The 23,207-nt window shown below is 41.1% G+C and overlaps 1 protein-coding gene across 1 annotated transcript in view; it reads left to right on the top strand.

Moving 5' to 3' along the window:
- LOC117026565 (cytochrome P450 2J2-like) overlaps positions 1-23,207 on the top strand; it is a 31,792-nt gene extending 8,585 nt beyond the window's left edge. Inside the window, exons 3-9 of the mRNA XM_033113351.1 lie at positions 2,254-2,403; positions 6,572-6,732; positions 9,732-9,908; positions 11,712-11,853; positions 14,435-14,622; positions 17,533-17,671; positions 22,020-23,207. Of these exons, the coding sequence (XP_032969242.1) occupies positions 2,254-2,403; positions 6,572-6,732; positions 9,732-9,908; positions 11,712-11,853; positions 14,435-14,622; positions 17,533-17,671; positions 22,020-22,198 (1,136 nt within the window). The 3' untranslated portion in view covers positions 22,199-23,207. The remainder of the gene's footprint in view (positions 1-2,253; positions 2,404-6,571; positions 6,733-9,731; positions 9,909-11,711; positions 11,854-14,434; positions 14,623-17,532; positions 17,672-22,019) is intronic.

Raw genomic sequence — 23,207 nt, 5'->3', positions numbered from 1 at the left:
TGCTTATTAATTCCTTCTTTCTGCCTATAGTTTCTTATGCGTTTTCATCAAATTGTGTTCAACAGAGTATCTTGGGCCTTCCTGTCTATGTTAGACCAGTTTGGCATGTATACTCTACATTGTCATTAAGTAAATTTAAACATTGAAAAATCTAAATGAAACATTCAAGTCTATTACTCTACCAAAGCACCATTTTGTTTCAGGTGCTTCCCGATTCCTCTTTGAAATATTTTATCCATTAACTCTACGTCCGTTCACTGTAGTTATTACGTGCCATGTGAAGCTCAGTGCTGGGCATCAGTGATATAACAGTGAGTAGAATTTATAAACTCCAAGTCCTTATGTAAGTCCGATTCTATTCAGAGAAAAAGTCAGTGTCAATTAACTATAACAATTTTAAGCCTTGTGCTATGAAGTGGAGGATACACTTACTAAGGGTATCCAATCTACTCCTGAGATTCATAAAAAACTTACACAAGTAAATGACAATGAATTTAATAAAGTGAAGAAACAATCAGGCCAAGGGACTAGAATATATTAATAAAAAGTCCCTGAGGTATGAAGGACAGTGAATTTGAGGAATTGAAAAAGTGGCCATTGTGGCAAACACAAAAATTAAATGGAGAGAGTTAAATGGAGATGAAGCCGCTGAGCTTGTCCAGGCATAGTTCATGCAAGTAAGTACTTGTTAAAGATGTTTGTTTTTACCACAATAACAGTGAAGTTCTTCAGTGGTTTTCAGTGAAGAACGGAATCATCATATTTACACTGCACATTTTAAAAACATTTGGTCTGCAATGGAGATAAGAGAATCATGGAAACAAGAGACTACTGTAGTCTTCTAGGTTTGAGAAGGCTGTAGCTTGGATGAGAGAGATGGCAAGGAATGACAATATAGTAGGTTAAACCAGGACAGTGGCCGTGAAGATACATGGATTGAATATATTCAGCAGGTAAATCCAGTAAGACCTGATGACCTAATTGGAAGGAGAATGGAGCAAGAATGAAGTGTTGAGATGGACACTAAAATGGATAAATGATGGAAAGAAAGAACATTTGGAGGAGTACAGGGTGTTTGGTTTGGATTCAGGAGGTGAGTTTTATGTAGAAAAGCATAAATTCAATCCTGGATATGCTCTTTGAAATGCCTTTCAGTTGGCAAAGTCAAGCAGACAGTTATATATGTGTCTGGAGCTCAGAGACAGAAATAGATGGTCACTATCAACAGATGTTATTTAAAATTTTAGGACTTGATGAGATTTCCCTGAACAGGAGTATAGGGTGAAAAGAGAAGAGAAGCTCTTCTTATCTTGAAGAGCTCCATCATTTCCGAATTTGGTTGAAGAAGAAGAAATAGCAGAAGATAGGGGAAGTTCCCTACTGTTAGCGAATTAGGAAGAAAACCTGCAGAGTGTGATGCCCTGAGCATCATTGGAAGAGAGTATTTCAAGAAAGAAGTATATCAAGCTGCTGAAAAACGAAGTAAAGTGAGGTTGCAAAGTATCTCTGGATTTAACAGCAAAGAGGGTCATTTCGTTGAGATGGTGGAGGCCAAAGCCAGGTATTAAAAGGAGTTGAAGTGCTATGGAAGTGAAGAACTGAAAAGGAGTGTGGTCTTACCTGTGTTATGAAACAAATGATGGTCTTTTGAACATGTCAGAATCCACCAACTCCCCCAAACCGGATATATGAAATATTCCTTCTTCCTTGCTTATTTCAGTCATTTCTTCAACTATTAAGGTCCAGCTTAAATAGGACCTCTCCTATAATACTCATAAAAGGTTTACTGCTTTACAAATATGGATTTTGTGCTACCTATGAGTGTATTGTTAGAATGTAGCATCACATAGATACGTAAACCTACCTATATGGCTACTAATCAAAGCATGGGCTTTGTAGTCAGGCCGACCCGAACTTGCATGCCTGGTTAGCCACTTACTAACTGTGTGACCTTACCAAAGTTTACTTTATCCCTTGAGCCTCAGTTTTCCCATCAGCAAAATGGGGAAAGAGGTGATAATTGTATCTACTTCACAGAGTTTCTGAGAGTACTAAATTACATAATGCATAAAAAAATACTGAAGTGCCTGGCATTGTAGTCAATACATGCCAGCAATTATATCCATTGCTTTGGGGTGATTTCTCTGAATAGTTTTTAAATGCCTAATGCCCTTATCCTTCCCTCCATCTGATACACATCCCCATACCATTTGTTGGCTTTCTTTTTATAATTTTAGCTTTTTTTCCCACCAGGATTGATCATGTCCAATGGCCAGGCATGGAAAGAACAAAGAAGATTCACCCTGACAACACTAAGGAACTTTGGCTTAGGAAAGAGGAGCTTAGAGGAACGCATACAGGAGGAGACCCACCACCTCAACCAGACAATAAAAGAGGAGAACGGTGAGTGTTTCCTAGGATAGATGCAGAAGACTGGCTCATTCCTTCACTGAACAGGTACTTAGGAAGCACGTAAGTGCCTATCCTGTGCTCAGCACTGTGTTAGGTACTGAGACTGCAACTATGAACTAATCATGACCCTGCCATCACGGAGCTCTAGAATTAATCACAAGAAGATGGGGATTAAAGACATCACTGATTGATTTTTCAGTGAAGATGGCGAAGTAGATAAACACTGTGCTCACCCTCTCTCAGAACCACATCAATTACAACTAAACCACAGAACAACCATTTTTGAGAATCACCTGAAGTCTAGCTGAACCAAAGCCCTACAACTAGGACATACAGGAGAAGCCACCTTGAGACTGGTAGGAGGGGCAGAGACACAAAACAGGCTGATCCCACATCCATGTGAGACCATTAAAAATTGGGAGGCATATCCCAGCTGTGGAAGTTCCCCTGAGGAGCGAGGGGTCCCATCACCTCCCGAAGCAATGGTTTCAGTGCCGGAGAGAAGTTCCTATAACTTCTGACTGTGAAAACCCTTGGAGATTATGGCTGAGTGAGACAGACTGGGGCTGGAATCCCACGCATTCCTTTTAAAGGGAGCACACAAAGAATTACTTACTCACTGTTGGACTTGCTCACTCTGAGCTCCAGCACTTGGGAAGCAAATCAAAAGGCAAAAGGCTCCAAGGATGCATGGGGAGGAACTGAATTGTCTAGCTGCAGGTTGAGGGCTACAGGGGCAGCTTTCTCCCAGACATTGGAGTTGGCAGAAGCCATTGTTTCTTTGTTGAGCCCTCCCCCTTCCTGTATGCAGACACATGCAGATGCATGCAGACAGCATATCTGAGTCTCCTTTAAACTGACTATTACCTTACCTCCGCCGCACCCTAGTGATTTCCTGAGACCATAACCCACCCAATATTCAGGCACACCCTAGCCACTTCCAGTGGCTTTTCCATATAAGCAGTCTGCCTTAGCTCATGCTGCACAATTTCCTAAAATCTCTCAAAGGTTTACAAAACCAAACAAGCAGTATCTGGTTTCCTCATGTCCCTTACCTCTGGCTGAGCATCCCTAAACTCAGTACCACTGGCAACCAGCCTTGGTTCACATATTGCCCTCTCAGGGCACCTCCAAGCACAGCACAGGTGTCAGCAATCTTGGGATTGCTTTGGGGCTCATGCCAGTATGCCACAGGAAGGGCACTGACTACGGCTGAACTTGGCCTGCAGTGGTCCCTTGCAGGAGACCTCAGGGCTGGCAGGCCCAGTGGCCAGCTTTGGACTGGGCTGGAGCATCACCCAGCAACCTCCAAGGACGAAACACACAAAGGGCAGACTGGGCAGGTGCCAGAGCCCTGCTAAACCAAACCCTGCTCTGTAGCATCAGCCCCAGCACAACAGTTCCTCCACTATAGTCATAGTCAGTTCTCACATCTAATCAGCATGAGGGTCAATCCCCCTCATTGATAAGCAAACAGCAATCAAGTCTCTAAAACAGGAGGGCACACACAACCCACACAAGGGACACACGTAGAGCACCCGACTCTGGTGATGAGGCACATTGCAGCACTGCGTCCCACAGGACACCTACTACATGAGTCCACTCTACTAAGACCAGGAGGCATAGCAACCCTTCATAGAAACAAACACAGGGAGGCAGCCAAAATGGGGAGACAAAGAAACATTTCCCAAATAAAAGAACAGAACAAAGCTCCAGAAAAAGAACTAAACAAAATGGAGACAAGCATTCTACCAGGCACAGAGTTCCAAAGACTGGTTAGAAGGAAGCTCAGTGATCTCAGGGAGAACTTCAGCAAAGACACAGGAAACATAAAAATGGAGATAGAAAACATAAAAAAGAACCAATCAGAAATAAAGATTATAATAACTGAAATGAAGACTACATCAGAGGGAATCAACAGTAGATTAGATGAAGCAGAAGATCGAATCAGCAATTTAGAAAGTAAAATAGCAGAAAACACCCAATCAGAACAACAAAAAGAAAAAATAATCCAAAAAACTGAGGAGAGTTTAAGGGGCTTCTGGGACAACATCAAGCTTACCAACATTTGCATCACAGGGGTACCAGAAGCAGAGAAGAGAGCAAAAATTGAAAGCCTATTGAAGAAATAATGACTGAAAACTTCCCTAACCTGGTGAAGGAAGTAGATATACAAGCTCAGGAAGGGCAGAGGATCCAAAAGAAGATGAACTCAAGAGGCCCACACCAAGACACATCATAATTAAAATGCCAAAGGTTGAAGACAAAGAGAGACTCTGAGAAGCAGCAAGAGAAAAGCAGATAGTTATCTACCTGGGAGCTCCCATAAGGCTGTCACCTGATTTCTCAACAGAAACTTTGCAGGCCAGAAAGTATTAGCAGGAAATATTCAAAGTGATAAAAAGTAAGGACCTACCACAAAGATTATTTTACCCAGCAAAACTATCATTTAGAATTTAAGGACAGATAAAGAGCTTCCTAGACATGAAAAAACTAAAGCAGTTAATCACCACCAAACCTGTATTACAAGGAATGTTACACGGATTACTTTAAGACAAAAAAAATCAAATATGTGAATAATAAAATGGCAATAACTACATATCTATCAACAGTTACTTTAAATGTAAATGGATTATATGTGCCAATCAAAATACAGGGTGGCTGAATGGATATGAAAACAAAACCCTTATATGTGCTACCTACAAGAGACTCATTTCAGATCATAAGACATACACAGACTGAAAGTAAAGGGAGAAAGATATTTCATGAAATGGAAATGAAAAAACAAAAGCTGGGGTAGCAATACTTGTACCAGACAAAATAGATTTTGACAAAGTTTGTAACAAGTGACGAAGAAGGACCCAGTAATCCCACTTCTGGGTAATTATCTGAAGAAACTTAAAACACTACTTCAAGGGGACATGGGCATCCATATGTTCATTACAGCATTGTTTACAATGGCCAAGATGTGGAGGCAGCCTGGATGTCTGTTGATGGATGAATGAAAAAAGAGTAGGTTATACATATATACAGTGGCATATTGCCACTCATATGGAAGGGAATGGATTCTCACCATCCATTGACATGCATGGACCTGGAAGGTATTGTGCTGGAGTGAAGTATGTCAGACAGAGAAAGACAGATGCAATGTGATTGTGCTTATATGAGAATATGGAATCTAAAGAAGAAAATAAACAAACAAAACAGAAACAAACTCAAATACAGATAATATTTTGATGGTTGCCAACTGGGAGGGGGGTTGGGAATGGGTGAAAAGGGGGAAGGAATTTAGAAGTACAAATTGGTTGTTACAAAGTAGTCACGGGGATGTAGGGTATAGCATAAGCAATATAGTCAATAATATTGTAATAACTATGTATGGTGTCAGATGGGTACTAGATTCATTGGGAGGGGTTTTGGGAGAAGGGTGAAAAAGGTGAAGGCATTGAGAAGTGCAAATTGTTAGTTACAAAATAGATATGGGTATGTAAAGTAAATCATAGGGAATATAGTCAATAATATGGTAATAACTATGTATACTGCCAGGTGGGTACTAGACTACTCAGGAGGATCTCTTCTTAAGTTATATAAATGTTTAATGACTATGCTGTACACCTGAAATTAATATAAAATAATATTGAATGTCAACTGTAGTTGAAAAATTACAAAAGGGGGGAAGAAGTGAAGTGGAATAAGAGGTTCTAATTTCAGGGTATAAAACAAATAAGTCATGGAGATGTAATGTACAGCATGGGGAATATAGTCAATAATATCGTGGTAGCATGGTACGGTATCAGATGGTTGCTGGACTTACAGTGGTCACTTCGTTTTAGGTATATAAATGTTGAATAACTATTGTGTGTACCTGAAACTAATATAATATTGTCTGCTAGCTATATATATATATATATATATATATATATATATATATATTTTTAATCTTCAAAAAAAAAAAGACATTACCAATTTTAAATCCTGGTCATCAATTTGACTTCCCAGGCATTGCCTGAGTACATGCTATATGTCAGACCCTGTGTAGGGTTCTGTGAAATGAGCCTAACATGTGTTTCTGTACTCGGTATGTCATATGTCATATGGAATCTCAGCAGAAAACAGAAACAAAGCAATCTGAAGGATCCATCTTTTGTTCCACCTGCAGGACAGCCTTTTAACCCTCATTTCCAGATCAACAGTGCAGTTTCCAATATTATTTGCTCCATCACCTTTGGGGAGCGCTTCGAGTACCAGGATGATCAATTCCAAGAAATGCTGAGGTTGCTGGATGAGGTCATAGCTCTGGAGATGTCAATCTTTTGCCATGTAAGGGGTTCTCTTTTTATATCTTGGTTAAGGACTTTGGCGCTAATGTCAGACACAGATGGGTTTACTTAAGCTAAAATATAAATTTTTAAACCTGACTTCAACACAAACTTATCTGAAATCAGTCTGTGACGCTAGTGTTTTTGAAGATATTGCTCAATATTTGTGACATGACATGCACTTATGAACCGATGTTTTATTTAAAAAGAGCAATAGTGTCATTGCCTTTGAGTCTCCTCTCCACGTCCCTCCCGAAACCAGCCATCTCCCTCCTCCCTCAGAAGTACTCGTCCGTGCCTGGCTTCGCCCTTGGCAGGTTGTTTTGAGATTCAACTGTGTTAGTGGCTCTTTTGGAAAATTCGGATTGCATTCCATTTTATGACTGTGTCACTCTTTGTTACTCTGTTCTCTGCACCCGGGTGGTTTCCAGGTTTTGGATGTTAGGAATCAAGCTGCCACAAACATTCTAGTGCAACTGTTCCTGTGGGTACATCCACTCATTTCTCCTACATATAGGTGTATTCCAGGACATTAAAGATTCCCAAAGTTACAGTATTTACATGCCCTTCAACAGGATATATGAAGGATAGAATAGTCCTGTTTAGGCCTTTGCACTTGCTATTCCTTCCACCTGGAATGTTCTTCCTCTGAAATCTGTATAATCCCAGTCCCTCACTACATTAAAGTGCTGCTGAAATGTCTACTTGGAGTGGTCGTACCTGATGATCCTACAAGAGGCAGCACCCCTCTCATCTCTTCCCATTCCTTTATTCTATTTTCCTTCATGGCAATTAGTGTGTGTGTGTGTGCGTGTATGTGTGTGTGTTATGATACATATGTGTGTAATATATACAGAGGGTGCCAAAAAATGCATACACACTTTAAGAAAGGAAAAAACCTAATTTGGTAGGATAAAGACATTTAGGATTCAAATCTCTCCCCTCCCATAGTGGGCCCTGCACTCGAGGCCTGTGAGTCTGTCAAAAACTCTATTCAGCTTCTTGATCTCAGCCAATTTTCTGGATTTCTAAGACACTTTTAGTGAAAGAATCAGCCTCAAGTGTTGAGGGACCTCTGTGCTCTCCAGAAGTGGATTTAATATTATTTATTCCTAGCTAGCATCTTTGCCTGGAGGTTATGGAGCCATCACACCAAAATGGATAAGGAAGTTAGCATGACTCCTGGCACATGAAAAGGGCATAATGAATATGAGCTATTATTATTACTGTAAAAGTTATTTATGAATTCCTTGTTCTCACCTCTAGTCATGGTACTAGCCAATTCAGTGATTCCGTTTTCCTCCTTTTTATTAAGACAGAACACAGGGAGTCATGAGAGTTCAGTGGGTACCCAGCTGACTTTCCCCAGGGAAAAGAAATTCCTGGAAGGGTAAGAAGGGGCAGTAGATTAAGGGTAATAAGCATTTCTTAGAGTCCCTAAATACACCAGTCTTGTTGATAGACAACTACGCATACTATATTTCAGTGAATTTTCACAACAATCCTTTAAAGGTGAAATGAAGCAGCATAGTGTATGCCGGCAGACATGGGAGTGTGTAAGCAAATCCAGACTGTGGTCCACTTGCTCTGTCTTAAGTGCTTAGTGGATCTCATGTCCAAAGTTGTTTCCTGTGTTTCGTTTTTAAAGAACAAATGGGGGTGGGGGACGAGTGTAGTTTTCTATTGCTGCTGTAATAAATTAACTTAGTGACTCATAACGACAAAAATTTATTATCTGTCACCAGAATAACTCTGGGGCCCCGTTTCTAGCTAGGTAAACTAAGGAAGAGCAAGTTACAGCATCATCAGCATCAGCATCGTCGTCACTACCAAAGTAGTATAGCTGGAAAGCAGCAGAGCTAATGGCCAAGTCCATGTCATGTCTTAAGTCCAGGTGATGTTCTATTATGTCATGCTGTTTTCTACCAGATACTGTTAGATAAACTATATTCCAAAACGACTGTATTTCAAAAAAACAGTCTTACTCACGTGGAGACTACACCTCAGTGGAGGCAGACAAATGAACATACATGTTTAACAAATAAAGTATATATACTGGGGGTGCAAAAAAAATGTTTACACATGACTTGTATTCATCTTTTGTTATTGATATATACTGAGTATTACAATTTTGATACAGTTTTTTCCATTCTTAAAATGTGTATTTTTTGGCACCCTCTGTATATATGACATATATCACACACACACACACACACACACACACACACACACACACACACACACACAATAATTGCCATGAAGGAAATAAAACAGAATAAAGGAATGGAAAGAGGTGACAGGGGTGCTGCCTCTTATGGGATATCAGGTATGACCACTCCAAGTAGACCTTTCAGCAGCACTTTAATGAAGTGAGGGGCTGGGATTATACAGATTTCAGAGGAAGAACATTCCAGGTGGAAGGAATAGGGAATGCAAAGGCCTAAACAGGACTATCCTTCATGTCATCACAGAGGCCAATGGGGCAGGACTGGAGAAAGATGGCAGGAAGTGACAGGAAAGGATGAGACAGGTGTTTGCAGGGGCCAGCTCGGGTAGAGCTTATATGCTCAGAGAATGATGTAGAAGTTTAAGTGTGTCATGGACAGTCCTTGAAGAACTAACAACGAGAAAGTGAAATGATCTGATTAAACTGTTAAATGACCATTATAGCAGTTCTATGGAAAAATAGATAGGGAATGACTTTAAGAATGGAATCAGAAAAACTTTGGAGGCTGCTAACAGCATCCTGGTAAGAAATGGTGGTTTGTACTACAATGACAAATCAGTTGGGGTGGTGTAAAGTGGTCTGAAACTGGATATATTTTGGACGGAGGGCTGAAATGCTTTACTGGAGACATAAAAAGAGGGATGAGAGACAAAAAAAGAGTCAAAGTCTAAGTATAAGCAAACAAAAACAAGAACGAGAACACTGGGGTTGTCTGAAAAAGTGGAAAACTGACACCATGTTGTCTCCATGATTGTTTTGTTTTTCTCAATTAGCTGTATAATATGTTTCCATGGATAATGAAATTCATTCCTGGACCCCACAAAACAGTCTTAGTCAAATGGGAGAAACTGAAATTGTTTATTGCCCGTGTGATTGAAAACCACAGGAGAGATTGGAATCCTGACAAACCAAGGGACTTTATTGATGCATACCTCAATGAAATAGAAAAGGTGAGGAAACCAAAGTTGTTTCTTGTGTTTTGTTTTTAAAGAACAAATGGGGGCGAGGGGGAAGTATATGTACTAGTTTCCTATTGGTGCTGTAATAAATTAACTTAGTGACTCACAACAACACAAATTTATTGTCTTATAGCTCAGAAGGTCAAAAGTCTGAAATCAATTGGATGGGGCTAAAGTCAAAGGGTTGGCAGGGCTGGCTCCTTGGAAAGCTCTAGAGGAGAATCTGTTTCCTTGACTTTTCCAGTTTCTAGAGCCTGCCTATGTTGCTTGGCTCATGGCTCCTTCCTACATCGTCAAAGCCATCAATGCAGCATCTTCTCTGCTACCATCCTTCCATCTTCCCTTACTACCCTCTTGCCTCTTGTGATTATCTTGGGCCCACTGGGGTTATCCAGGATAATCTAACCATATCAAGGTCATTACCTTAATCATATCTATAAAGTCCCTTTTCCATATGAGATAACATTCACAGGTTCCAGTAATTAGACATGGACGTCTTTGTGGGTCATTATCAGCCTACCACAGGGGAATAAATATAGAGGCAGTATTTAATAGAGTGTAACAGGACCATTAGGTCAGGATGGATGAGGTAATTAGAAATAAAGACAGGGGTTCAGTGGCATTTGGCTTGAGGCCTTGGGAATGCCCAAATACTGCCTTTTCATCTTCTATTCTGTACCCTATATGCATAGCTGAAGGAGCTATATGAAAAAAGGAAAGATAAGAACTGAGCCTCAGAGCACCATTTCATTATTAGTTGGACCTGTGCCCAGTGACCTACCCTTCCCTCAGTCCCCAGTGCAGAACACGAGTAAAGCCGAGTCGGAGGCCAGAGCTAATCCTCAGTGCCTAAGTGGGACCCCATATCATCCGCTTCCCAACATTATTGGAAAGAAACAGGAGAAAAAGCCGAATTGGATGTGTAGCTTTGAACACACTAACCCTTCTGATTAATACGCATCATTGCATTAATGTCACAGTTTTTGACTCATCACACTATCTGTTCCTACTGTGGAAGTTGGCAGAATGGTGGATTTCTTTCCCATCTCCTGCCTTATTTCAGTTTATTGGCACAATATTAACAGAAGCATTGACTTCTGCTCAGAGGAGGAGACTTCATTTGCTATGTGGTGTGCAGGTATGGGACCACACATGGAGGGAATGTTGACAAATTGAAGCTTTCCGAGGAAGGGGTAAAGGTGATGGAATGCCATGAGGATTGGTTAATAGAATCAGAAAGATTCCACCGAGGAGGAAAAGATTAACTGAGAGACGTGTAAATTACTGTACATGACAGGAATTCAGTTTATTCCTTCTAGTATCAGTGTAAATATTTGATGAGTATTTGCTGTGTGCCCTTTGCATCTCACGTGATTCCTAATGTCATCTTCATGGGTGTGTTTGGTTATTTCTATTTATAACACAGGAAAGTGGTGCACAGAGAGGTTAGGTCACGTGCCCTGGGTCATAGAGAGAGTGAGTGGTGTGGCTGATATTGGAACCCAAGTCTGTCTCTCCACTGTACTCGTAGCCTCTCTTTCCACTTACAGATAGCTTCTCCCAAATTATACACATAAATAATAGTCTTGATTTTCACCCACCCAAACTAATGACAGCTCCCAGCAGTTGGGCAGGAAGATGCTAACAAAGATATTGCTGTAATAAGACCCTGCCCCCTGAGGAGACTGAGGGAAAAGCCCTTTCTCCTGGGGATCTTCCCTTCCACGTGAAGCCTCTGTGTGCTGTGGCAACTGAGCACCCTCTGAATAAACTAATAAACATGGTGCTTTCCAGCATGCGGACAATCCTACATCAAGCTTCAATGACGAAAACCTCATCGTCAGTACCCTGGACCTGTTCTTTGCTGGAACGGAGACAACTTCGACGACACTGCGCTGGGGTCTGCTTTTCATGGCTCTTTACCTGGAAATCCAAGGTGAGCATGTCAGGGAGTAGGCCTGGGCCAGGGCACAGTAGTGCCTCCTGGAACACACTGCCCCAAAGTTGGGGGCAAAAGATAGCGTGGTAGAATGGGAAGAAAGGTAGGAGGCAATGTGGACTCAGAATGGGCAGGCGCTTCAATGTTTCTGTCAGGATTGTGATGGATCCACGTAATACAAATATAAGAGACCCTGCCATCAGGAAACTCAGGAAACTCAGTCTAGTGCGGAAACCAGTGAAGGTAATTGACATGGTGGTGAGTTCCAGGAAAGAGTGATATTCTCACATGAAATCTGGTTCTAGGAGAAGTTAGACGTCAGATCGTACAAAACAATAAAGGAAGGAAGGAAGGAAGGAAGGAAGGAAGGAAGGAAGGAAGGAAGGAAGGAAGGAAGGAAGGAAGGAAGGAAGGAAGGAAGGAAGGAAGGAGAAGGGAAGGGAAGGGAAGGGAAGGGAAGGGAAGGGAAGGGAAGGGAAGGGAAGGGAAGGGAAGGGAAATATGGTCCTAGCCTTCCCTCCTTTTAATTAATGTCGTCCATTGCCATGTGGATAAAGTTCAGACGCCTTGGTCTGTTATATCACAGCCTCGGAGGTGCCTCTCTGCCTTAGCAGTCTCAACTCCGCCTCCCTACATGGTTGCTTCACTAAATTACACGTCATTTTCTTTGCACAGTCATTATTTATGCCTCTGTGTCATCACACCTGTTCTTCCATCTACAAGAATGTATTTCCCTGATTTCTCTACATGGTAAACCACTAGTTAGCTCTGTTTGGAGAATCTACTAAATACTACCCCTCATAAGTTGTCTCCCCACTTGTCTAAGATGTTACGAGCATTTTCTTCCTCTAGAGATGACCTAATGCACCTCCATTACTGTCCTTATCTCACATTATTTATACATCTTCTCCTCAGATTGCATGTCTTCCCCACTCAATGACTGTGACTGTTATAATTATTTTTCTCTCTCCAGGTCCCAGAACAGTTTGAGTACATGAGAAATCAGATCCGTTTCAATACAGTTTTTTAAACTGTGGGTAATAGTTTATTAACAGGACATAAAATCAATTTACTGGATCAACAATTTTTCCTAAAATAAAAATAGAAAAGATCAGAAAGCTCCCCATGTAGTAAGGATAAGTTTCTTCATGAAAACATATGTATATATCTATATATATGTGTGTGTGTGTATATATATATATATATATATATATATATATATATATATATATATTCTGAGTCATGATGTAAAATGCCTTGTAACTGTGAATTAATTTCTAAAAAAGTTTAAAAGCTGCCACATTAGGATATAGACTTGATTCTACAATAGAGACTCTAAAATAATAATGGCTTAAGATGATAAAGGTTTACACCCATGTTCATAGCAATATTATTCACAAGAGCCAAGAGGTGGAAGTAACCCAAGGGGCCAGTGATGAATGAGCAGATAAACAAATGTGGGGTATATTGGAATGTCATTCAGCCTTAAAAAGGAAGGAAATTCTGATACATGGTACAATGGATGAATCTTTCAGACATTATGTTAAGTTAAATAATCCAGTCACAAAAACACAAATAATGTATGACTCCACTTACATATATAGTACCAAGAGCACACAAATTCATAGAAACAGATAGTGGAATGGTAGTTGCCAGAGGCTGGGGAAAATGGGGAGGCATTATTTAATGAATGTAGCGTTACTATTTTGCATAATAAAAAAAGTTCTGGAGATTGCTTACATAATAATGTGAATATACTTAACAGTATTAAACTATACACTTAAAAATGATTAAGATGATATATTTTATGTTATATATATTTTACCACTTTTAAATTTTTAAATGGACAGTAAAAGTAAAAAGATAGAAATTTATTTCCCTCACAGGTAAACCTTTAAATTGGACTCTGCGGAGCCATTTGGGTTCCAAGCTCTTTCCAATATGTTTTTCTGTTGTGTCTAAAATGATGCCACTCTCAAGATGGCTCCACCGTACAGCTGCTTTTCCACCAATAAGAAGGGAAGAAGAAGAAGGCAGCATATACCCTTCTTTAAGGGCATATTGCAAGTATTAAACATCCCTCCTACATACATTCTATTGTTCAGAACTCAGTCACATAGTCACATGTAGCCACAAAAAATGTGGGAAATTGGTCTTTGGCTGGGAAACCAGGTATCCAGTTAAAATTTCTATTACTATAGAAAAAGGAAAAAACAGATATTGAGAAACAATTAACAGCTTCTATCATTTGTTGGGTGCTCACCTATATCAATTCACATAAATCTCAACGTATCCTTAAGATGAAGGTAGATTTAGCCTCACATAATAAGAAGAGGAAACTGAGGATCACAGGTTTTAAGTAACGTAGAACAGTAATTGGTTAGAGCAAATGTGTGCCACCAGAATTGTCTTACACCAGGGCCTGCTTTCCACTCTTACACTTCCTTGAGAAACAAGAGTCTAGAAAGCCTACTCTAATTTTAGCCATTCTGATTCTGGTTATTCCATTCCTTACCGTAACCAGGCTTAAGGAAAGTTGTGGCATAATCGAATACTAGAACTTTCTCCTCTTTTCCAGAAAAAGTACAAGCTGAGATCGACACAGTGATCGGCCGGTCGCAGCCGCCGAGCATGGCCGCTCGAGAGTCCATGCCCTACACCAATGCCGTTATCCACGAGGTGCAGAGAATGGGAAATATCATCCCCCTGAATGTGCCCAGGGAAGTGACAGTTGATACCACCCTGGCTGGATACCACCTGCCCAAGGTAATTAGGGACTCCCTGCCTCAGATCTTCAAGTGCATCTTTTTAAATGGTACGAATCTGAACTTGAAAAGTGACATTGTATTCTTGCCCTAGGGAATCACTTAAATGGGGAGCGAGGTATGTGATACCCGATTTAACACTAGTTTTTTCCCCCTTGTGTGGCCTTTAGAGATATTGATAGTTATTATGGAGGAGAAGGGGGATTCTCAGGTCAAATACGTTTAGGCAAAGATTGACTTTTCTTTGCTGTAGAATTTCTCACTGTTGGTTTTGTTATATAACGTGTATTGTGAATCTTTATGGAGATACAGCCGGCAGCAGTTCGTAGTCAGACTTTGTCATCAAATCTTATTCTTTGCCTTATTAGAGCATCTCACAGGACTAGGGACTTGCCAGATTTACTTTGGAAAATTCTGCCTCACAATACTGTGCTGGTAGCATAATACAATATGAAGGGACAGTTGAAACCACCTGGGCCAACATCACATCAGTGCTGGTGTTTGTAACATACTATCCCCACAGGCATTTGTCCAGCTTTTACTTACAGCCCTATTTTTGGACCGTCTCATAAGAGAAACCAATCCAAGTGTGTGCAAAATTAATTACTAGAAAAGGAGAGAACGGAACCAACACGTATTAAGCAATAATTATGTGCCATGGACTACACAGGTTCTTTCAAAATGTCTTAATTAGTCCTCAGAATAACTTTTATTCTTATTTTATAAACTGGGAATTCAAGGCTCGGAGTGATTCACCTTATGTGAGAACTCTCAACAACAAAGTGACGAGTTGTGTTGCAGAACCAGATCTGTTCTCATTCCCAGGCTCATCTTTTTTTGTAGTACACCATGTTCTCTATACAGGAGTTAATTTACTTTTACTTAAAAGAGTCTTCTTGCAATTGTTCTCAGTTGGTCCCTGTTAAATTCTGTCTCCTCACAAAAGAAATTGTGATCTCACTCTGCTCACCCATTTTAGGATTTCAGCAGGCAGTTCTCCTCCGCCCCCTAGTGTCCTCTCTGCGCACTGCACATTTACAGTTCCTTTGCTTTCTCACCCAGTTGTGGGTCCATTCCAGCTGGTGTGTGTTTCTCTATGTGTGTCGTACATAGAGGCAGAACCCGAGTTGCTTACCCATTGGCTACTCCTTGGTCACTGTCCCTGCAGAGTCAGGAACAGCAGCTATTCCTACAGCTACTGCATTCACTATTTTCTAACTGATTGACTGTTGTAGGTGAAGGCTGAGGTTTAAATTATTTCACAGGTGCTGTTTGCAATTTTCTAGCAATTCATTGAAGTCCAGAGAACCAGCGCAGCTCAACAGACTCGTTCTACCACCGATTTTTAATGTCAACTTTACTAACAATCCTGGGAACTCAGAGACCTAATTGATTATGTTACAAAGGCTAATGGCCATGGTTTTGATGTCAAATAGACCTGGTGGAAATTGTGGCTCTGTGTCTTCCCATTACGTAACTCAGGGCATGTTATTAACTTCTAGGAGGTTCAATTTCTTTATTTGTAAAATGCATTTAAACCTACCTTACAGGTGGAGGTAAAGTGAGGTCCAGCATGTAGTACATTTAACCTAGTGCTTAGTATAGAAAGAGCTTAATACAGCAGTTATTATTCTTCATTAATTCAACAAATGATCATTAAACACCTGAAATGCTCAGGTCTGGGAAAACAACCCAGAGGAAAATCATCATGCAAGTACATGTATAGAAACCAGGATAACCACCCAAGGGAAAAAATTCACTGGTTTCAAAAATTTCACTGGCTGGCTGGAATGGGTAGTAAGAGCAGAAGTGGTCAGAGAAGTCTCTGAAAGGAAGTGATGTTGGAACTGAGGATAACAGAATAATTAAGAGTTAGCTCAGTGACAAAGTGGGGAGGAAAGACATTCCAGAAGCTGGAAACAACATTTAAAACCACATTGGATGAGTGGGAACACAGCATGTTTGAGAAACTGAAAGCAGGCCAAGGTAATAGGAGAGAGAGTGCAGGCAGAGAGCGTGTGGCCCGAACAGGGGTCAGGCAATGGATCTCTCACCTCAGAGTGATGGGAAGCTATTGCAGGGTATCTATCCAGTTCCAGTTGTAGGTAGATGGGTAGATGGGTGTGACATGATTCAAGGATGTTCCAAGATCACTCTGCTTTCAGAGTGTGGAGCAGATTGAAAGGGGAAAGAGAGGATATGAGGCATAGTTAGCCAGCTATTATAGGAGTGTAGGCAAGCAAGGTTGGTAGCCTGGACTAAGACGGCAACAGTGGACATAGAAAGGAGGTGACAGAATCAAAAGAAATTTCAAGTAAAATTGGCCAGCCTCACTGAAGGAGCAGATGAAGGCACAATAAGGGGAAGGCAGGCTTTAAGGAGGACTCTTGGGGTTCTTTCTGTATACTTTCTTGGTAGTGATTCCTTTTACTGGGCACCTGATTCTATCATTAAACCTCTTCTGCAGTGAAGTGGACATTGGAGGGAAGAACATGGGAGAAACAGAATGAGCCATCTTTTACCTTGGTAGAGCTGCCATAGTTATCACTTCACTGAGCAAAGGGGTTGATTTCGGTGCAGTACTGACTGGCAGGCTGTTATGTTCTTCTCTCGTTTATGCATACGTGCCCTTCCCAAGTCCTGCACTTACTTGTCCTGTGGATAAGATCCATACTGCAGTGAAGAGGAGCCACATTTCCCTAGTAAAATTCCCAGCAGGCTATTCCAGGGCATCATTGCAAGTTATCCCGTGGCAAAGAGCAGGGTCATGGGTGGGGTGGGTGTCTCAGAAGATGGTGGGTTGGGTGGGGGGATGTGGTCAGGCCCGGGCTTGGGAGCAGGGACTTCCACCCCTCTGCAGAGGTGTGTTGTGAGGGGCAAGCCTTGCCTGAGTCTTTTCTGCCTTCTCCAGGGGACCATAATCCTGACCAATCTGACTGCACTGCACAGGGACCCCACAGAGTGGGCCACCCCTGACACATTCAATCCGCAGCATTTCCTGGAGAATGGACAGTTTAAGAAAAGGGAAGCCTTTCTGCCTTTCTCAATAGGTAAGTTGCGAAGGATGAGTGTGTGAGTCCAGAGTCCCACTCTCCGCCCTTCCTGCTCTTCTCCCTGCGGTCTTTTGCCTTAGGTGAACCATCTCCAGATAGCCCTGCCCAGCGTGCCTCCCTGTGGCTGTGGTTGCACCGCAGGACTCCCTGGTCAGCATTGCTTCAGGCTGCCCTGACTTCTCAGCCCTCACTGGCCTCTGATTTCAGCTTCACTTTGTTCTGTCCCCCAGAACACTGGGGACAGAGACTCAGACCTCAACTCTTGCTAACAGAGAAGGCTGGGCACTAGTTGTCTTTAGAGAATCTTTAAATGTCCCAAATTCTTTTCAAGGGCCACCCACTCACACTTGAGATGATTTATAATAAGGGGATGAAAGGGATCAAGGAAAAGGGCTGCTTGCTTATCGTGGGCATCAGGAGTGACTGATTACCGCAGCTTGACAGTGTCAACACTCCCAGAAGTCCTTTTGCCTTTTCTAATTTTAATTAGATTTTAGAATCTAGTTAATGCATTTACATGGTAGACAACTCAATAGTACAAAAGAGGATGCTGTAAAAACTCTCACGTTTCCAAACCAGCCAGTTCCAGAAGGACATTTACTTAAAACATTGTCAAATGAATAACAAAACTTCTGAATATATTTCTTAGTATTGAAAAAGGTATGTTTCCTAGATTATTTCAAGTAATTTCCCAAGTCTTCAGTTCTATAAATATTTCTGAGCATCTATTATGTGCCAAGTATTTAGCGCTGAGGATATGACAACAAATGAAGCAGGGGAAAAAAAATACAAACAGTTCCCATGCAGCATGTTCTTGTGTAAACTTACAAGGTGCAAATTGGCATCACCACTTTATAGGTAACGAAACTGAGGCTTTGAGGTCTTAACCATGGCATTTTCACATCTCTCATCGTCTTTTTTTACACTTTTCTTTTTCACACTTTTTTCCTTTTGCATTGAATATGTATTATTTAGGGGGAAAATAGGTCAATAGACATGCAAGAGGGATGGTGGTGGTGACCAATGTGGGGTCCTGCAGTCCAAGTGGGGTGAGAAAGGGATTCGACAGGGAGGGGACGGCGGACGCCTAAAGTGGGTGTCAGAGCATGATCAAGATGAGGTGAGGCCTGCACAGGGTGCTTGTGACAGCGAAGGGAGATAAGTTATATAAATGGGATGCTGATCCAAGAGTAAACATAGTGGGAGGAAGATACAAATAGAGAAAGGGAGCTAATAGAATGAAGTCTGTTTTGTTGGGTTGGAATCCGGGCGATGGATATGAACTCTATTTTTTGATAGGTAGACAGGTAGATAGATGTAGAAATAAATATATGAAGATCTGACAATTAAGGTCGCAAACTCATCCTAGAAAAAGTGCTACATACCTCATTACTGAATATCACTATGGTCACCTTCAAAGTACTCCCCTTGGGAAGCTATGCACTGATGCCAGTGCCTAGTTAACCCTTCAAAGCAATTTTGGAACCTTTTTCTGGAATGGCCATCAGAACTGTCGTTGTATTACACTTAATGCAATGAATGTCTTCAAAATGTCTTCCTTTCAATATTTCCTTTATCTTCGGGTAAAGAAAGAAGTCATTGGGGGCCAGATCAGGTGAGTAGGGAGGGTGTTCCAATACACTTATTTGTTTGCTGGCTAAAAACTCCTTCATAGACAGTGCCATATGAGCTAGTGTATTATGTGAGACAAGAGCCATGAATTGTTGGCGAAAAGTTCAGGTTGTCTAACTTTTTCACACAGCCTTTTCAGCATCTCCAAATAATAAACTTGGTTAACTGTAAAGTTGGTAGAAATTGATAATGACTAATCCCTCTAATATCGAAAAAAGGTTAGCAATATTGTTGCAACAATTTTGCGGACTTAATTGTAAGGCCTTGTAAATGGAAATATGGGTGTGTATATACTCACATTCCATACACACATGGGTTTCCTGGCTCTACCCACTGAGATGTCCTGAGGACAACACCACCTTGACACCAGTGAGCATGTCTAATGTCCAGATCATGCTTTCCAGATATAATTATCCACTAAAGGAACCAGGACTTCTGTGGAAAATGGCTGATTCCAGGCTCAGCAAGAGAAAGCATAAGATGAGCCTGGAATATCTTTTTGTTACCAAAAGTGAGGAAATACCAGCTTGAATGGGCCTTTACTAGCCAAATATGGAATATCTTGAGCATCAAGGCAAATAATAACAGACTTAAACCCTTTGACTAAAAATAGGAATGTGTGAATTCATACTGATATAAATAAATGAGTGAATAAATAAAATGGAGAGAGAAAGCATTTTCTTTTCAAGGAATGCTAACTAAGAAATGTGGAGGAAATGATGACATTTTAAAACTCATGATTTGGCAGCCATTAGAGTAATAAAACATTTGACCAAGAAATAGCAATAGAAACTACCATGTTTCCCCAAAAATGAAACCTAACCAGAACATTGGCTCGAACGCATCTTTTGGAGCGATAATTAACATAAGACCGGGTCGTATATTATATAAGACTCAGCCTTATATTATAGTAAAATAAGACCGGGTCTTGTATTATATAAAACCTGGTGTTATGCTATATTAAAATAAGACTGGGTCTCATATTAATTTTTGCTCCGAAACACGCAGTAGAGCTGATGGTCCAGCTAGGTGTTATTTTCAGTGAAACACAGTAATTCAATGAGGAATGGTCTATTAACATAGTCTCGAGTAGCATTTATTACTTACAAAGAGCAAAAATAATTGCACAGGGGAGAAGTTCGTGGACTCCTCTGTAAGTAAGTGATCAAAGTTAACTTCACCAATAAAGGAACCGATCAAAACCGTGTACCACCTGATAGGGTGAAATGACAAGAGCACAGCCTCACTCTGGCGATATTCCCGCCAGAAATGCATGATCTCATGACCTGACTCTAATCATGGGAAACATGAGAGACATTTACCAAATAATTGGTCTGTCATCTTCAAAAATGCCAGTCTTGAAAGTTGAAGATTCCTTTGCATGACAGCCTAATGTAATCTGCCATACTAAACTTGATCATTTTACAATAAAGGACATTATTGGGACAACTGGCAAAACCTGATTGGGAGCAGAGAAGATGGTGATGATTTCCTGATTTTATGGTTATATTGTGGTTATGTTGGAGAATGTCTGTGATTCAGGGAATTCATACTGAAATTTCATGGGTACTGTATAGGCAGTTTACATACAAATAACTATACAAATAACTCAGGAAACATCAGTTTTCTATATTATTCTTGCAAGTTTTCTGTACATTTGAAATTATTTTAGAATAAAAGGCATAACACGGAAAGTATCATAGTAAAGGAGTGTAATATACACAAACCTATTTTAGTTATGCTACCACCCAAAAGGCTTTTTTCAAGGGTAGTCTCTTCAATTGTATCCTTCTTCTTTTTCTTTATAATTAACCAGATGAAGTTAAGGATATGCTATTTATAGCTAAAATGTTTATGATTATCCAGAAGATGTATCAAAATACTTTGTTTTGCTATATGCATTCTTTGTATTCAGTGTGTAGCTCACACAATACATAAAATAAAGTTCCCATCTTAAACACACACATTTCCACTAATCCCTGGAGAGGTTACTTTATTTGCCACGAATCACATGGCTATGAAATGGGAGGAGTTGAATTGGATCTCTGACCTTGTGCCTCCAGCTCTGGACTCATACAAAAGGAGTGTTTTGTGGTTAGGACAGGGCCCAGCATGAGCCTCGGCCTGAAGGATCCAGCCTGGGGCCCACACCTTAGAAGCAAAGGCCCTGTTGGGGGAAGGACCGCATGTACAAGGATTGTTCCAGGAGTGAGGCTGAAGCAGTTCATATGTGGAGCGCATCCATGTCAGTGAGGCCCCCAATCACTGAGGAGGAAAACGTGACATAGGGGAAAGATGCCCTGTGCTTCGGAAGCCCTGCTCTGACACTTACTGGCTTAATTTTTGGACAGTTTTTTTTTTAATAACTAAAAAAACAACAGAGAGTTTTGTTTTCCCCTTTGTCATTGTTTGCTAATGGATTTCTGAAAGCCTGTAGGCTAGACATCCTTTCTAGGTCAACCCAGGCCTCCTACTTCTATTGTCTACTTGCTGCCCCTTCACCCCCGTGCCTCACCTGTCTGACCGCTGAAGGCACTGGAGTTTGTGAGTCTGGACTAAAGTTTATGCTTAAGCCAGGTGGTTGTCAGATTGAAAGCCCCATGGCCTAGCAGGCCCTCCTCTGTTCAGATTTTGAAGACACAGTAGATTTCAATCAGGGCCGAGCATCGGCACCACCAGGGAAGATAACTCGTCTTATATTCTTGTCTTTCAGGAAAGCGGGCATGCCTTGGAGAACAGCTGGCCAAGACTGAGCTGTTTATTTTCTTCACTTCCCTTTTGCAAAAATTTACCTTTAAGCCCCCCCATAATGAGAAGCTGACCCTGAAATCCAGAATAGGCATCACCATCTCCCCAGCCAGCCACCGCATCTGTGCTGTTCCTCGGGCATGAAGTGTTGAGGAAGGAGAGCAGAAAGGAAAGCAAGAAGAGTCGGCATGTCCTCCCCTTTGAAGGCACGGCGCCTGCTCAGAAGTGAGGGAACAGAATTGAAGTAGCTCTGAGGAAAGATTGTCGGCATTGGACTCAGAGAAACTGGATCCAAATCCACTTTGTGATCTCCTACAGTGTAGCCTTGAGCAAATCATGAATCTTGTGATTTACCTTTTCATCCAGGAGATGAAAAGAAGATAATGATTCCTTCTGGAAAGGAAGAATTGCTATGAGAATCACAGAAAATAATGGGCTTTACGTGATTTGGAAACCATCAAGCTCATCATAAAATTTATCGCTGTAATCTGCTGCCTCCTTCTTGCTTCCTTCCTCAGACATCAATTTACCTCTGGCCTGTTGAAATGGCTCAGGTCAAAGTCATGCCAAATGGTTGATACGAGTTAGACGTGGACCCTGGTGAGACCGCCACAGAAGTTCGCCATAAAGACTCACACTTGGTAGCACTCTACAAACTTTATCTTGCTTCTTCCTCAGAATGGCCCTCTGGGAAGTCAGCATGGCAAATGTTATTCCTTATTTATAGGAAGATTTTTAAGGAAGAAGCAGTTTCCATGTTTCCCTAAGGAAATCCCTCCTTGGTCTTGGACCCAGGGCCAAATAGAGTATGGCCAGAAGATTGTCAGCTTTTGGATGGCAAGTATTATCAGCTTAAACTCAGCAGGGTAGAGTATTTTATAGCAGGGAGCCAGAAATGCCAGACTCCTGCTCTGTCCTCTAGCATGTGGTCACTGAGGGGAGACAATGGAAGGCCAGGTAACACTGACAATCCATGGAGTTTTGACAGCAAGCCCAACACAAACAAACACAAAACAAACCTGATAAACTAGATGAAACCGTATAGAATATAATTTTTCCCAAAGTGGTTAGACCTCAGTAATTTAAATAGGTCAAAACACAATGGGCCATGAGGCCATGGGCTTTCTTTTCCTTTTTCTTGGCATTCAGAGAA

This window comes from Rhinolophus ferrumequinum, chromosome 9 (assembly GCF_004115265.2).
Source record: "Rhinolophus ferrumequinum isolate MPI-CBG mRhiFer1 chromosome 9, mRhiFer1_v1.p, whole genome shotgun sequence".
NCBI classification, from domain to species: Eukaryota; Metazoa; Chordata; class Mammalia; order Chiroptera; family Rhinolophidae; genus Rhinolophus; species Rhinolophus ferrumequinum.
Note: the sequence above shows the minus strand (reverse complement) of the source record. Positions and strands in the feature narration are given on the sequence as shown.